This window comes from Eptatretus burgeri, chromosome 2, assembly GCF_056783735.1.
Source record: "Eptatretus burgeri isolate ZD-2024b chromosome 2, Ebu_testis_v1, whole genome shotgun sequence".
Taxonomy (NCBI): domain Eukaryota; kingdom Metazoa; phylum Chordata; class Myxini; order Myxiniformes; family Myxinidae; genus Eptatretus; species Eptatretus burgeri.
Genome location: NC_140962.1, coordinates 12,924,484 through 12,937,710, shown reverse-complemented (window position 1 = coordinate 12,937,710; position 13,227 = coordinate 12,924,484). Strand labels below are relative to the sequence as shown.

Below are 13,227 nucleotides of genomic sequence, written 5' to 3'. Positions count from 1 at the left end.
TGTGACCCAATCGAAGTAAAGAGCAGAACATAATGATCTTACGAGGTATCCTTACCATTCAGGCTTGTGGCAGGCTTGGACGAAGTTGTGATCGTCCCATCCTGTGCCATGGCAGAGGTGCTCGCAGCTGATGGGTGGGACGTGTCACTTTGGGGTACAGATGATCCTGGCATGCTACGCATAAACAGAGCACCATTATTAATTTTACTCAGAACTATAAAAATGAAATGGTCATCAAGTTTCAAAAACTCAAAATTACTAAATCTGATGAACTTCACCATTTTGTTAGCTGGAGTTAAAAATATCATGAAACTACAAAGAAGATTTGGAATAACAGAATTTAGAGTGGTACGTATCACAACTATCACATCTGTTGGATATTCAGTGCTATAAAACAAAACAAACCAGGAAATGCACAGCCTCGGCAGGGTGCGTGTATATAATATATTGGTAAAAATTAAGGATTGTACCTGAAGAATCACTGAGAAACAACTTATACCTTCATAATTCATGTACCTATGACAAAAAGGAACACCGTCTGTCACACTTTATTTTAAAGGGTTCCTGCTGTCATAGAATAACAAACATAGGGGCTATAATCCATGTTGCTCACATGGTAGTGGCAGGATAACAAAACCAAGGAACCACAGGTAGGCATGGATAACCCATAAAATATGTAACGGAGAGGAAAGTAAATACCTACGGATTTTTTTTTTTAATGTTGTGAACAAACTTTAGTTCATCACAGGTGATGAAGGTGGTGGTCAAGTTTCATCGGAATTGTGTGTCATTTCTGAGAAGAAAGCAAATATCTGTTGGGGGTGGGGGGGGGGGACAACCGCCTCCACAATCTCACTCTTGAGACCCCCTCAGACCCTAATTTTTTTCATGACATGAAAAACTTTGGTACATCACGGGTGATGAAGGTTGTTGTCAACTTTCATCAGAATTGCATGCGTAGTTTCTGAGAAGAAAGCAAATACCTATTTTAGGGGGGCAACCTCCATAACCCGCCTCAGGGCATGATTTTATTTTTAATACTGTGAACAAACTTTGGTGCATTCCAGGCAATGATGGTTGTGGTCAAATTTCATCGAAATTGTGTATGGTTTCAGAGAAGAAGTTGCAAGTGTTTGTGGACGGTCGGACGGAGGACGCGCCATCCCACATGCTCCCCGGAGCAACGTTCCAGGTGACCTAAAATTGGTAGCATTGGAAAGATAATCATCGATTTACGTGCTTGGAAAGCTAACAATCGATTTATGTGCTTGGAAAGCTAACAATCGATTTACGTGCTTGGAAAGCTAACAACCGATTTACGTGCTTGGAAAGCTAACAACAGATTTGCGTGCTTGAAAGCTAACAACCGATTTATGTGCTTGGAAAGCGAACAATTGATTTACGTGCTTGGAAAGCTAACAACCGATTTACGTGCTTGGAAAGCTAATGATCCATTTACGTTTTTGGAAAACTAATATATTTCCGTGGAAGAAAGATTTGTTCATCAGCCACAACCTTCATCACCCATGATGTACCAAAGTTTGTTCACACTCTTTAAAAAACAGGGTCTAACGTGGTTTACGTTGGGTTGGTTGTCCCCCCAAAATAGGTATTTGCTTTCTTCGCAGAAACTTCACACGATTCCGATGAAACTGGACGACACCTTCATCACCCGTGATGAACCAAAGTTTGTTCACGGCATTAAAAAAAAAAAAATTTTACATAGTTATTTTATTCACTTCTCCGTTACATATATTTTTCGTCATCCACTCCTTCCAGTGGTTCCCTGGTTTTCTTATCCAGCCACTACCAGGTGAGCACCCAGGGGTATTGCTCATACATTTTTATTACTGGCAGGGGCCCACAGAAGTTCCGCATAATGTAAAATGTGACCAAGTTCACAGCCCCCTGCCTCCTCAAACCCCTCCCCAAATCCTACGTCTTCAAACCACCCCCACAACAACTCTTTAAACCCTCTCTCCACCCAAAGTACTCAACCCCTCCCCCACAAAGCCGAAACCCTCGCTCCCAACTTTGTCCCCACTCTGCCACCCACCCCCCCAATTCAATTCCATTCTCACCTCCCCCTTTCTTCTTCAAGTCCTCAACCACCCCCCCCAAACACAACCCCAAGGCCTCAAACCCACCTCACCCTCTCCCAACTCTGTCCCCCTCTCTTTCACACAAAATCATACAAAGTAATAGTTCTCGAAGCATAAGGGAAATATATAAAATTATGTGGAAGGAGCACACATTCAACAACCACAACATCTACTTCATGTTAAAAAGACCCTTTTCATGCGTTTCAAACATGATATTTTCACGATACCACAGAAATCTCTGGCTCAACATGAACCATCAAATGTGAGAAGCCAATCCAACACCACCTTGATGCTGCATTTACCAAATAATAAAGGATACAATTTTTGTAAAACTTTCAAAAGTTACACAGCTAATCCTGGATCAATATCCGAGAGAGGACACAGTAGGTTGTGACCTACTGTCATGGCCAAAAATATTGGTGCCCTTACACTTTTTTTCAAACAATGCACCATTTCTTTTTGAAAATTGTTGAAATTTAAAAATCTTTTGGTATCCATGTGCATATCTGGTTTGCAGTGCAAGAAAACAAAAAAAGCTGAAAAAATTACGAAATCTTAGCTTATTCCAAACAGAAATCCTAAAATGGCCTGGACAATATTATTTGCACCTTTTAAAAGTTGTTAGGAATAATCTGATTTCAAGCAGGTGATTCTCCTTTACTTTGGAATTGAACTCACCTGTGGTGAGTTGCAGGTGCCTGCAATATAAAAACCACCCATTCAACCAGTTTGAATAGAGAAAAGGAGTCAGTCTGCTGTTTTGTGCCACTGTGTGTACCATAATGAGCACAGAGAAAAGAAAGAAAACCAGAGAATTGTCTGAGGTCAGACACAAGATCTGCCAAGCATCGAAAATCTCAAGGCTACAAGTCCATCTCCAGAGACCTTGATGTCCCTGTGTCCACCATACGCAATGTTATCAGGAAGTTTAAGGTCCATGGTACTGTAGCCAACCTCCCTGGACGTGGCTGCAAGAGAAAACTTGATCGAAGATTGCACGAAGGATTGTTTGAGGTGCGTTCTCCACCATTCGTGCAACTGCCAAACAGATTCAAGCTGACCTTCAGACACAAGGTACGACAGTGTCAACTCGCACCAACTCAATGAAAGGGGTTCTGTGGTGGGAGACCCAGGAGGACCCCACTGGTTGAGAGAGAGAAACAGAGAGAGGGAGAGAGGGAGAGAGAGAGAGAGAGAGAGAGAGAGAGAGAGAGAGAGAGAGAGAGAGAGAGAGAGAGAGAGAGAGAGAGAGAGAGAGAGAGAGAGAGAGAGAGAGAGAGAGAAACAGAGAGAGAGAAACAGAGAGAGAGAAACAGAGAGAGAGAAACAGAGAGAGAGAAACAGAGAGAGAGAAACAGAGAGAGAGAAACAGAGACAGAGGCACAGAGAGAGAGAAACAGAGAGAGAGAAACAGAGAGAGAGAAACAGAGAGAGAGAAACAGAGAGAGAGAAACAGAGAGAGAGAAACAGAGAGAGAAACAGAGAGAGAAACAGAGAGAGAGAGAGAGAAACAGAGAGAGAGAGAGAAGCAGAGAGAGAGAGAGAGAGACAGAGAGAGAGAGAGAGAGAGAGAGAGAGAGAGAGAGAGAGAGAGAGAGAGAGAGAGAGAGAGAGAGAGAGAGAGAGAGAGAGAGAGAGAGAGAGAGAGAGAGAGAGAGAGACAGAGAGAGAGAGAGAGACAGAGAGAGAGAAACAGAGAGAGAGAGACAGAGAGAGAGAGACAGAGAGAGAGAGAGAGAGACAGAGAGAGAGAGACAGAGAGAGAGAGACAGAGAGAGAGACAGAGAGAGAGAGAGAGACAGACGGAAAGAGACAGAGACAGAGACAGAAACAGAGAGACAGAGACAGAGACAGAAACAGAGAGACAGAGACAGAGACAGAGACAGAGACAGAGACAGAGACAGAGACAGAGAGAGACAGATATGCAAGAAAGCCTGACTGGAGTTTGCCAAAACACCTGAACAAGCCAAAATCCTTCTGGGAGAATGTCCTGTGGACAGATGAGACAAATTGGAGCTTTTTGTTAAAGCACATCATCTCTGTTGATAGAAAACAAAATGAAGCCTTCAAAGAAAAGAACACCTTCCCCACAGTCAAACATGGAGGAGGTTCAGTGATGTTTTGGGGTTGCTGTGTTGCCTCTGGTACTGGGTGCCTTGAATGTGTGCATGGTGTCATGAAATCAGGAGTTTACAAAGGCATTTTTGAGTGCAATGTTCAACCCAGTGTCAGAAAGCTGGGTCTCCGAAGGTCATGGGTCTTGCAGCAGGACAATGTCCCCAAACACACTTCAAAGAGCACCCAGGAATGGTTGAAGACAAAACGCTGCACTGTTCTGAAGTGGCCAGCAATGAGTCCACATCTAAATCCCATTGAACACCTGTGGGGAGTTCTGAAAACAGCAGTTGGGAGAAGGCACCCTTCAAATCTGGGAGAACTGGATCACTTTGTACAAGAAGAGTGGGTCAAACTGTGAGTTGAGAGGTGTAGGAAGCTCATTCATGACTATAGGAAGTGCTTGACTGCAGTTATTTTGTCCAAAGGCTGTGATACCAAATACCAAGTCAAGGGTGTTAATTTTGTCAATGCCATTTCTTTTTATTTTCTGATTTAAAAGGATGTATTAAGTTCTGAATCAACATCAAAGGTTCTGTGATGTTAACAGTGAAATAAAGAATTGTGGAGACAAAATACTTTTGTCAATTTCAACTTATTTTTGGAGAAAATTGTGAGTTATTTGAAAAAAGTGCAAAGGTGCCAATGTTTTTGGCCACCACAGTGTAAAAGCTACTTATTTAATAAATCAATTTCAAGAAAATTCACTGAGTATTTAATGTTTAATGTCACATTTCTGCATTTATAATGATCTGATGTAATAATTTTTGGTTTTTGAAATTTGAGCAATGTTTCTCTTTAAACAAAGCAAAATCCAAACCGAGCAATGTCAAACACAAACAGACAGTTTGTGGCAGGTTCAGAACACACCCCAATGTTACAACCAAAGCAGAATACTGCTGCATCTGCACCACGGCGGCATCAAGGAGGGTCTGAATGTTCCGCAGACACTCCACGCGTGCCTGCAGGTGCCTCCTCTCCTGCCCCTCCATTTCACGTAGCTCTTCCTCGCTCAAGCCCGACAGGTCATCCGGGGGAGGTGGCATCGGGGGCAGCCCTGAATAGCAACATGCAAGAGTCGTTTAGAAATCACACTGTTCTGTCCTGGTCAATGCTGTGTATGATCAGTGGTCAGTTCCACAAAATGAAACTCTGTGCATGTTATTTTACAGGTGAGACTTCATAAAGAAAATATTTAAATGTTATGACGATGCATTAAAAGTGTTCTGTAAGAATATCTGCAAAAATGCTTCAGAGAATCCACTCCAGTGTATTTCATAACTGTGCTGGAAAGCAACTCCATGAAACTGAAAATTTTACAAAAGTTTACATGAAGAGTACAATACCAATGTACAGGCCGATTTAAGGGGATGCTTAGCGACCACCTCCAAAGAACATAAACAATTAAGCACATGATGACTTTCACACAGCATGATTTGAATGTAGTGCCCATCACACGAAGTCTGCTTGACAAGTCAATCTATAATAATGTGTGTGTGTGTGTGTGTGTGTGTGTGTGTGTGTGTGTGTGTGTGTGTGTGTGTGTGTGTGTGTGTGTGTGTGTGTGTGTGTGTGTGTGTGTGTGTGTGTGTGTGTGTGTGTGTGTGTGTGTGTGTGTGTGTGTGTGTGTGTGTGTGTGTGTGTGTGTGTGTGTGTGTGTCCTCCATAAATCCAAAACCATGAAATCTCGCAGCCTGAAACTTTGGATGCATACCAAGGGAACTCCAAGGAAGTGTACGAGTGAAAATTGGGTGTTTAGGTTTATTAAAACACGTCTTTTGAAGATAATTAACGGCTTTATTTAATTATATCCTTTATCAGGCACACACCTCGCTGGCATCTAAAGGCGCATCCTGGTTACTTTACTCAGGTGTGAAGTTTTGTTCAAAATTTTGTTCTGAGGGCTCTTTTGAGGATCGTCACTGAGCCCCGGATAGCTTCCCACTGCAGTTCCCTTGTAGTAATATCCCCAGGGATGGTTTTTGAGATTTCTGTAAGGTTCTTCTTAATCATTCCCGTTGCGTCAATGATCACTGGTACAGTTTTGGATCTTTTCACTTCACTTTTGTTATCTTGGTATTTGGTCATTTTCTTGTCTTGATTTCTGCATTGTTTAGGCCAAAATCTCAATTGGTGTGTGTGTTCATTCGGTCATTAAGCATAACATATTGTTACGGCTGTGGAAATTCGCAAACCACCATTCAGGGCCCGTAGGTGAGATATCTCTAAGTACATGTGTAGTTAGCCCCAAACCCGTTGTATAGAGGGATTTTTTATGTGATTCATCCGGGCTGCGACGCTTTGAGATAGCCAGTTTTTCTGTTCTATCTTTATTTTGAACCAACCACGTCTCAACCGCCATCACACAACAACCAGCACGCCAGCCATCGTCACCAACTGCAACCACGCTCCAACCCTCGGACAACAACAACAACGCCAACAGCCACGACCTTTACCTTCACAACTCAATCCCACATCATCGCATCACCGCCATTCCCAAACGGCACCATAACCATCAAACCACCACTGAAAACCCTCCACCACCTTCACCTCTCTCCTTCTACGGCCATTCCCACACCACCTGTGAACACTGAGCGTCGGGCTGTCTCGGGCCCGTTTGGCGATTGGTGCCGAACGCACCGAACCGCGAGCGCAAATTCGGATCAAGAACGCTACACGCCCACTTCCCCTCCGTCCAATTAGCAAGCGAGGAGCGGCTTGGCCCCGCCTCCACGCGCGTCTGTGTGAAATCGATATATGCTGTGAAGTTGAATACATAGTTGTGAAGGATCAGGGGAGATTCACGCCCCCTTTCCTCAGACCAATTGGCGAGCGTGGCTCCGCCCCAGAGGACATCCTGATCCAGATATTTGCATATTAACTGCTCCTGCCGGCCTATAAGAAGGCGAGTGGAAGGCGAATGAAGTCAGTCGAGTCGGGTGGAGAGCCAGTCGAGTCGGGTGGCGAAGTGATCAGTGTATCTTCGAGTTGGGTTCTGGAGTCGGCTGAGAAGAATTGCGGGAAGAGGAAAAGGAGCTCGGGTCCGAGGCGAGAAAGTCGGCGACGAGGCCGCGGTGTGGGATCGCTCGTCGCGGGACCCAAGCCAGCCAGCCATTCTCCTCCCCCAGGGCATCAACAATCCCCCCTTTCCCCCGCGCTGAGGTAGTGCAAAAAAAGGGGGCCCCGTTCCCACCCCACTCCAAACGTCGTGCCAACGAAACCCACCAAGGAGCACGGAGTCGGGGCACAGCCACGCGGCCACATCTGCGGCTCGCCCGCCAACGAGTCACGAGGACGCAGGTAGGACCCCCCCGGTCTCGCGGACCTGGCCGCTCCTCCAGGTCACGCACACAATTGGCCTACAGGCCTGTATGCCCCCTTGTCTATGAGGGTGGCTTCTTTCCTTTGCTTTTGAGTAAATGAGTGTTGGCGCCGTCTGTAAAGTAGAACTGTATAAGTGTTGCCGTGTGTGCGCGTAGTCGGTAGTAACTCTGCGTCGCTGTTGCTTTTGTTTTGGTTGCTATATGTGCATTTTGACTGTTTGGCTGTATATGTGTGCTTTCCGTGTGCTGGGAAATAAATGTGCTTTGTGTGAACTGTTTTCCCGTTTCGCTTCGTCTTTTCTTTATTGACCCTCCATCCTGCTTCACGTAAAGGGTTCGTAATGGGCTTAATACGGTCGGTAATTAATCGGAACCGTCGAGGCCGACGATAACACCGCTCGGTTATCACTGTAGCACGGAACGGACCGCTTAAGTGGTTCGTGTCCGGAGTCGACCTGCGGCGAGGTACGATCGCCGGTTTACCATCCGCGTGGGTACTTAGGTAGGTCGAGTTTGGCGAACAACCCTATCCGACGCGGGTGGCCGATTGGCACGATTGTGGTGAGGTCGAAAGGCCCACCCGTGACTGGCTCCGGGCGATAGTTCCCGGAGGGTCACGACTGAATTGTCCATCCGGTGGGCGACGCCGTCGCGATTAGAGTGACGTGGCCATCCGCACGCCGGCGGGCGCGAATTCGCAACACTGGTGTCAGGAGTGGGATTCGAATCCCTCCCGCCTCCAAGCTTAATTCACGGTGAATCGGTTCAGGGGTGAGAGGAGCGACCCCCGATTCCCTCCAAATTACGAGCGATCTAAATTAACCTCTTACGAGAAACAAGATGGCGTTTCAAGGCGAGCGGGAGCCGGGGGTAGATATGGATTTAGAATGTGTAGAATCCATGGTCCAGGATGAAATCCCCGTGCAGGAAATGCTTGTTGTGCAGGATGAACTCCCCCAACTGAACCCAGAGCCCGAAATGGGCGCAGCGGCAGAGGTCGCGGTGTATGACACCTCCCCCCCCCACCCCGCCTCCGTCAAAGTCCTCCCCCAGTCCCCGGCGGACTCGCGCCTGAGGGCGAAGCGATTGCCGCAGACCCACTTAACGTGGGACAGGTAAACATGATTTTGCAGGCAATAAGCGGAATGACGCAACAAATGAACGAAATGGATAAGAGAATGGAAACAAACATGAAGGAAGAAATGAAAAAAATGTGGGGTGAGACGCAGAACATGGGGGTGAGCCTAAAAGGAAGCTTGGACAAACTAAAAATCGAAATGAAAAAGGAAGTCGACACGATACGAACGGAGGTGACTGGGTTAAAAGAGAAAGTAAAAGGAGTGGGGGTCGCAATGGAAGAGAGCAAAAACGAGAGGGCAAACGAAATAAAGACGGTGGTGGGAAAGATAGACAAAGTAGGAAAAGGACTGGGAGAAGTAAAAAAGGGACAAGACCAAATAAAGGAGGAAATAGGGAAGAACACGACGGCAATAGAGGAATTAAAAAGAGAACAAGGGAAAATAAAGGAGGGATTGGGAGCCGTGAAGGAGGACTGCGAGAAAAGACATCGGGAAATGACAGACAGAGTTGAAAACCTGCGAAATGAGGTAAAAGCGGAGACACAGAAAGGATTAAAGGCCGTGGGGGAGGAATGTAGAAAGAGACATGAGGAAGTAATTAATGAAATGGAGCGGAAAGCTGGAGAAAAGACAGAGGAACTGGGGAAACAGACGGAAGAGCAGTTTAGGACAATGGGGGAGAAAATATCCAAGACAAATAAGGTGGTGACACAGGTACAAGGGGAAGTGGAGCAAATAAGAGAGAAAGTCAGGGAATTATCGTAAGAGACGATAGGGGAGGAATTAAATGAAGTAATAAAGGGGAAAATAGAGGAAATGGAGAGGAGACCGACGGAATGTGTGGAGACCCGGTGTGAGAGGCAGGGTGACCTCCTTTGGGAACAGGGGGAGAGGATATACTCCCTCGAGGCGGATCGTGCCCAGGTGGGGCCAGTGTCACAGGGCAGAGGAGGAGGCTTGCCCGATGCGGGGGTGAACATGCCAAGCTTGGGGAGGGTAGAGGCCGCGGGGTCTTTTGGCCTAAGGGGGGTACCCAGTATGACTTCTGGTGGGTGTGCAGAGTGCGAGTCCAATGGCTTGGGGGAGTAAGCGGGACGACGCAGGGCACGGACAGACACGGACAGGGGTGGTAGAGCCCCTGGGCAAATGGCTCGGACCCAACGGGAGTGAGGCACCGTTGGGACTGGGGAGGTACACCCCTCCAGCAGTCCCTTGGGAACTGGAGGGGGGACCTCGAAAGGACCGAGGGTGCCGCTACCCCCGTACGATGGCAAGACGGACTTGAGGGCGTACATGACCCAGTTCCAGTGTGTTGCCAGAGGCAATGGCTGGAACGAGGCGCAGGGTGTGGCACAACTCACGGCGGCCCTGCGTGGCGCGGCCTTGGAAGTCCTGACCACGGTACCCAGTGAGGGGGTGACCCTGGAGGATCTCCATTCGGCCCTAAAAAACCGATTTGGCATGGACCAGCAGAGCAAGCTTGTTAAAGCTCAGCTCAATGGGCGCAAACGACGCTCCCAGGAACCACTGGGAGAATTGGCACTCGACATTCGCCGCTTGGTGGGGATCGCGCACACCAACATGCCACCGGAGTACCGGGAGGAGATTGCCCTGGACCATTTTCTCCGAGCGATAGGGGGCACCGATGTCGGAGCATTGCTGACCGTATGGTGCCCGGACAACCTCCAGAAGGCGGCTGATACTGCCGCCTGCTGGGAGGCAGCCAGAACGCCATTGGGAGGGGCTGGGCGGCATGCGGTGACACTCCGACAGGTGGGCCCGTGAACGACAGTGCGCTGGGAGCCGGGGCGACCAAGCGCGAATGGAAAAGATGGTGCAGGGCATGTTCGACCGCCGGTTCGGGAGACCTGGGGAGAGGCGGTCAGGCCCAGGAAGGGCGGGGGATGGGCCATCAGGGGGTACCCCAATTCGGAACGGAGGGGGGTATAATTCGGCGTACTGGAGGCAAACACCTTAACAGAGGAGGTGTTATAATTGTGGCGTGAGGGACCACCTGCAACGGGAGTGCAACGCCCCATGCAGGGAAAGGCCCCCGCGAAGGGAAGAGCCACGGCCCCCCAGACCACCAACTCCGCCCCGGGTCAATAGGGATAGCCAGGCCCAACAATCACCCCCCCCACCAGCCCCCGGGAAACTAAGAAGTGCCGAACATGTAGGGCCGTGTTCGGCAGACCCCGACGGAGAAGAGCCCTCAGAACTGCGACAGGTCATCAATTGTGGCCAAATTGGCAATGGTAGCTTAACAATTCGGTGCAAAGTTGCCGGCGTAGGGGTAGACGCCGTTGTGGACACAGGAGCAAGCGCCACGATCATCAGCCCTGTGGTCCTTGATTCGAGTGTAGACGGTTGGGATGAGATCCACCGTCTGCAAAACCATAGTTTGCAGCTTGCTACCGGGGCAACGGCCCTCATCATCGGACGTGGTTTCGTGTCGTTTAAATTGGGCACCGTGAAAACAAGGATAGAGGTTTGGGTGGCGAAGGTGTGCGACCCATGTCTAATAGGGTTGGATGTGCTAACGGCCCGTGGTTGTAAGATCGACTTGGGCCGGGGGGTCATGCAGTTGGGTGGTGAGGAGTTGCCGTTAGGGGGCGTGAGCACGGATGAGAGGGTGGAGCTCGAAGCTCTTGACTCCGTGGTCATTCCCCCAGGTGCCGAGGCGGTGGTCCCGGCCCGGTGGCGAGCACACCCAACGTGGCAGGTTCAACCAACGTCGTGGTGGAGAGGTTCAACAGGACCCTGGTCCAACAGTTGGCCTTCTTCACCGCCCCTAACCAGGAGGACTGGGACGAACATCTCCCGTACCTCCTGCGGCCTGGCGGAAATACCGGCAGGGCCATCAACCCCGGGTTTAGTCGTGGGCCGCACCCTGGTAAGTACCGATAGTGCCCGTTCGGGTGATAAATGTTAGCACGGAACCACGCACTATCAGGAAGGGCACGAAGGTGGCAGATTGCACCCCAATAAAAGAGGTCGCAGAGCTGAGGGACGATAACGTTGAGCTGGACCGGCCCCAGAGGGAGTCTCCAGACTTGATTAGGAATTGGCCCGGTCCCATTTGCGAGATGGTAAATCGGAGTAGTGTAGATTTGGAGGATGCCCAGCGGGAGGCTTTATACAAACTGGTTGACCGACACATGGGGATCTTCTCCTTGTCACCCGAGGATATTGGACGTACGGGCCTGGTGCAACATCAGATCCACACCGAAGGGGCCCGGCCTGTCCGTCAGCCTGCTCGAATGGTCCCATGGAGCAAGAGAGAGGAGGCTGATGAACAGGTAGAAAAGATGCTCAATGCAGATGTCATTGAGCCCTCAGGAAGTCCTTGGATGGCACAGGTTGTGCCGGTCAAAAAGAAGGATGGGACCACGCGTTTCTGCGTGGACTATCGCCAGCTGAACAACGTGACACTCAAAGACTCCTATCCCCTGCCGAGAATTAACGATACCCTCGACGCCGTTGCAGGCTCTAAATGGTTCTCAACTTTGGACCTCAAGAGTTGGTATTGGCAGGTGGAGATGGATAAGACGGGGAAGGAGAAAACGGCATTTTCCACAGGGAAGGGACTGTATCAGTTCACTGTGATGCCGTTCGGTTTGTGTAACACCCCCGCCACCTTTGAGAGACTGATGGAGCGTGTACGAGGCGGCATGCCGTGCCAATCATGCCTGGTGTATCTGGATGACGTCCTGGTACATGCTAAAACATTCACCCAGGAGATAGCCAATTTGGATCACGTGTTTGGGCGCCTCAGGCAGGCAGGGCCAAAATTGAGCCCGGAGAAATGCACTTTGTTCGCGACAGAGGTGGCCTATCTCGGACACGTGATAGGCCGCGAGGGGGTGAAGACCGACCCCGGAAAAATTACAGCGGTAGAGGAGTGGCCCGTACCTACAACTGTCAAACAGGTATGGGGCTTTTTGAGACTTTGATCCGACGACTGGCGCTTCGTGGCAAACTTTGCGGAGCTAGCCAGGCCCCTTCACCGGTTGACGGAGAAGGGGTTGAGATTTAATTGGACAGGGGAGTGCCAGGAGGCCTTCCTCAAATTAAGGGGTGTTTGACATCCACACGCGTTTTAGCGTACCCCACCGATGACGGGATGTATACCCTGGACACGGATGCAAGTCAGGAAGGATTGGGAGCAGTCTTGTCTCAGACACAGGGAGGCGTGGAAAGAGTGATCGCGTATTACAGTCGGGCCATGAGTCGGCCCGAACGAAATTATTGCGCAACTCGCAAGGAGCTATTGGCTATGCTGTCTGCCGTGAGCCATTTCCACCCGTACTTGTACGGGAGGAAATTTTTGGTTCGAACTGACCATTCCTCCTTGCAATGGCTCTTACGGTTCAAGGAACCGGAAGGCCAGATTGCAAGGTGGTTGGAAAAGTTGCAGCAGTACGATTTCAGTGTGGTCCATAGAGCTGGTAAGGCTCATGGGAATGCCGATGCGCTCTCGACGCCCCTGTCTCGGAGAAAACTGCAGATATTGCACGAGACATGAGGAGAGGGACCAATTGGCAGACACCTCCCCGAAACTCCCAGTCCATGCAGCCCGGGTGGTAGGCCCAACTTTGCCACTAAACG

General features: G+C 49.3%; 2 protein-coding genes across 8 annotated transcripts in view; one reads left to right on the top strand and one right to left on the bottom strand.

Moving 5' to 3' along the window:
- SYVN1 (synoviolin 1) overlaps positions 1-13,227 on the bottom strand; it is a 105,950-nt gene that overhangs the window by 19,747 nt on the left and 72,976 nt on the right. For all 6 annotated transcript variants that reach the window (XM_085863356.1, XM_085863327.1, XM_085863338.1 and 3 more), the window contains 2 exons: positions 5,088-5,274; positions 56-174 (listed from right to left, as the gene is read on the bottom strand). In XM_085863356.1, coding sequence (XP_085719482.1) covers positions 56-174; positions 5,088-5,274 — 306 coding nt within the window. The remainder of the gene's footprint in view (positions 1-55; positions 175-5,087; positions 5,275-13,227) is intronic.
- The window catches only part of NOP53 (NOP53 ribosome biogenesis factor), a 91,932-nt gene that overhangs the window by 71,519 nt on the left and 7,186 nt on the right, over positions 1-13,227 (top strand). The window contains exons 13-14 of one of the 2 annotated variants that reach the window (XM_085863291.1): positions 1,116-1,192; positions 1,629-1,693. In XM_085863291.1, coding sequence (XP_085719417.1) covers positions 1,116-1,192; positions 1,629-1,678 — 127 coding nt within the window. In that variant the 3' untranslated portion in view covers positions 1,679-1,693. Of the gene's footprint in view, positions 1-1,115; positions 1,193-1,628; positions 1,694-13,227 lie in introns of those variants that run through there. The other variant, XM_085863300.1, reaches the window with a different exon arrangement.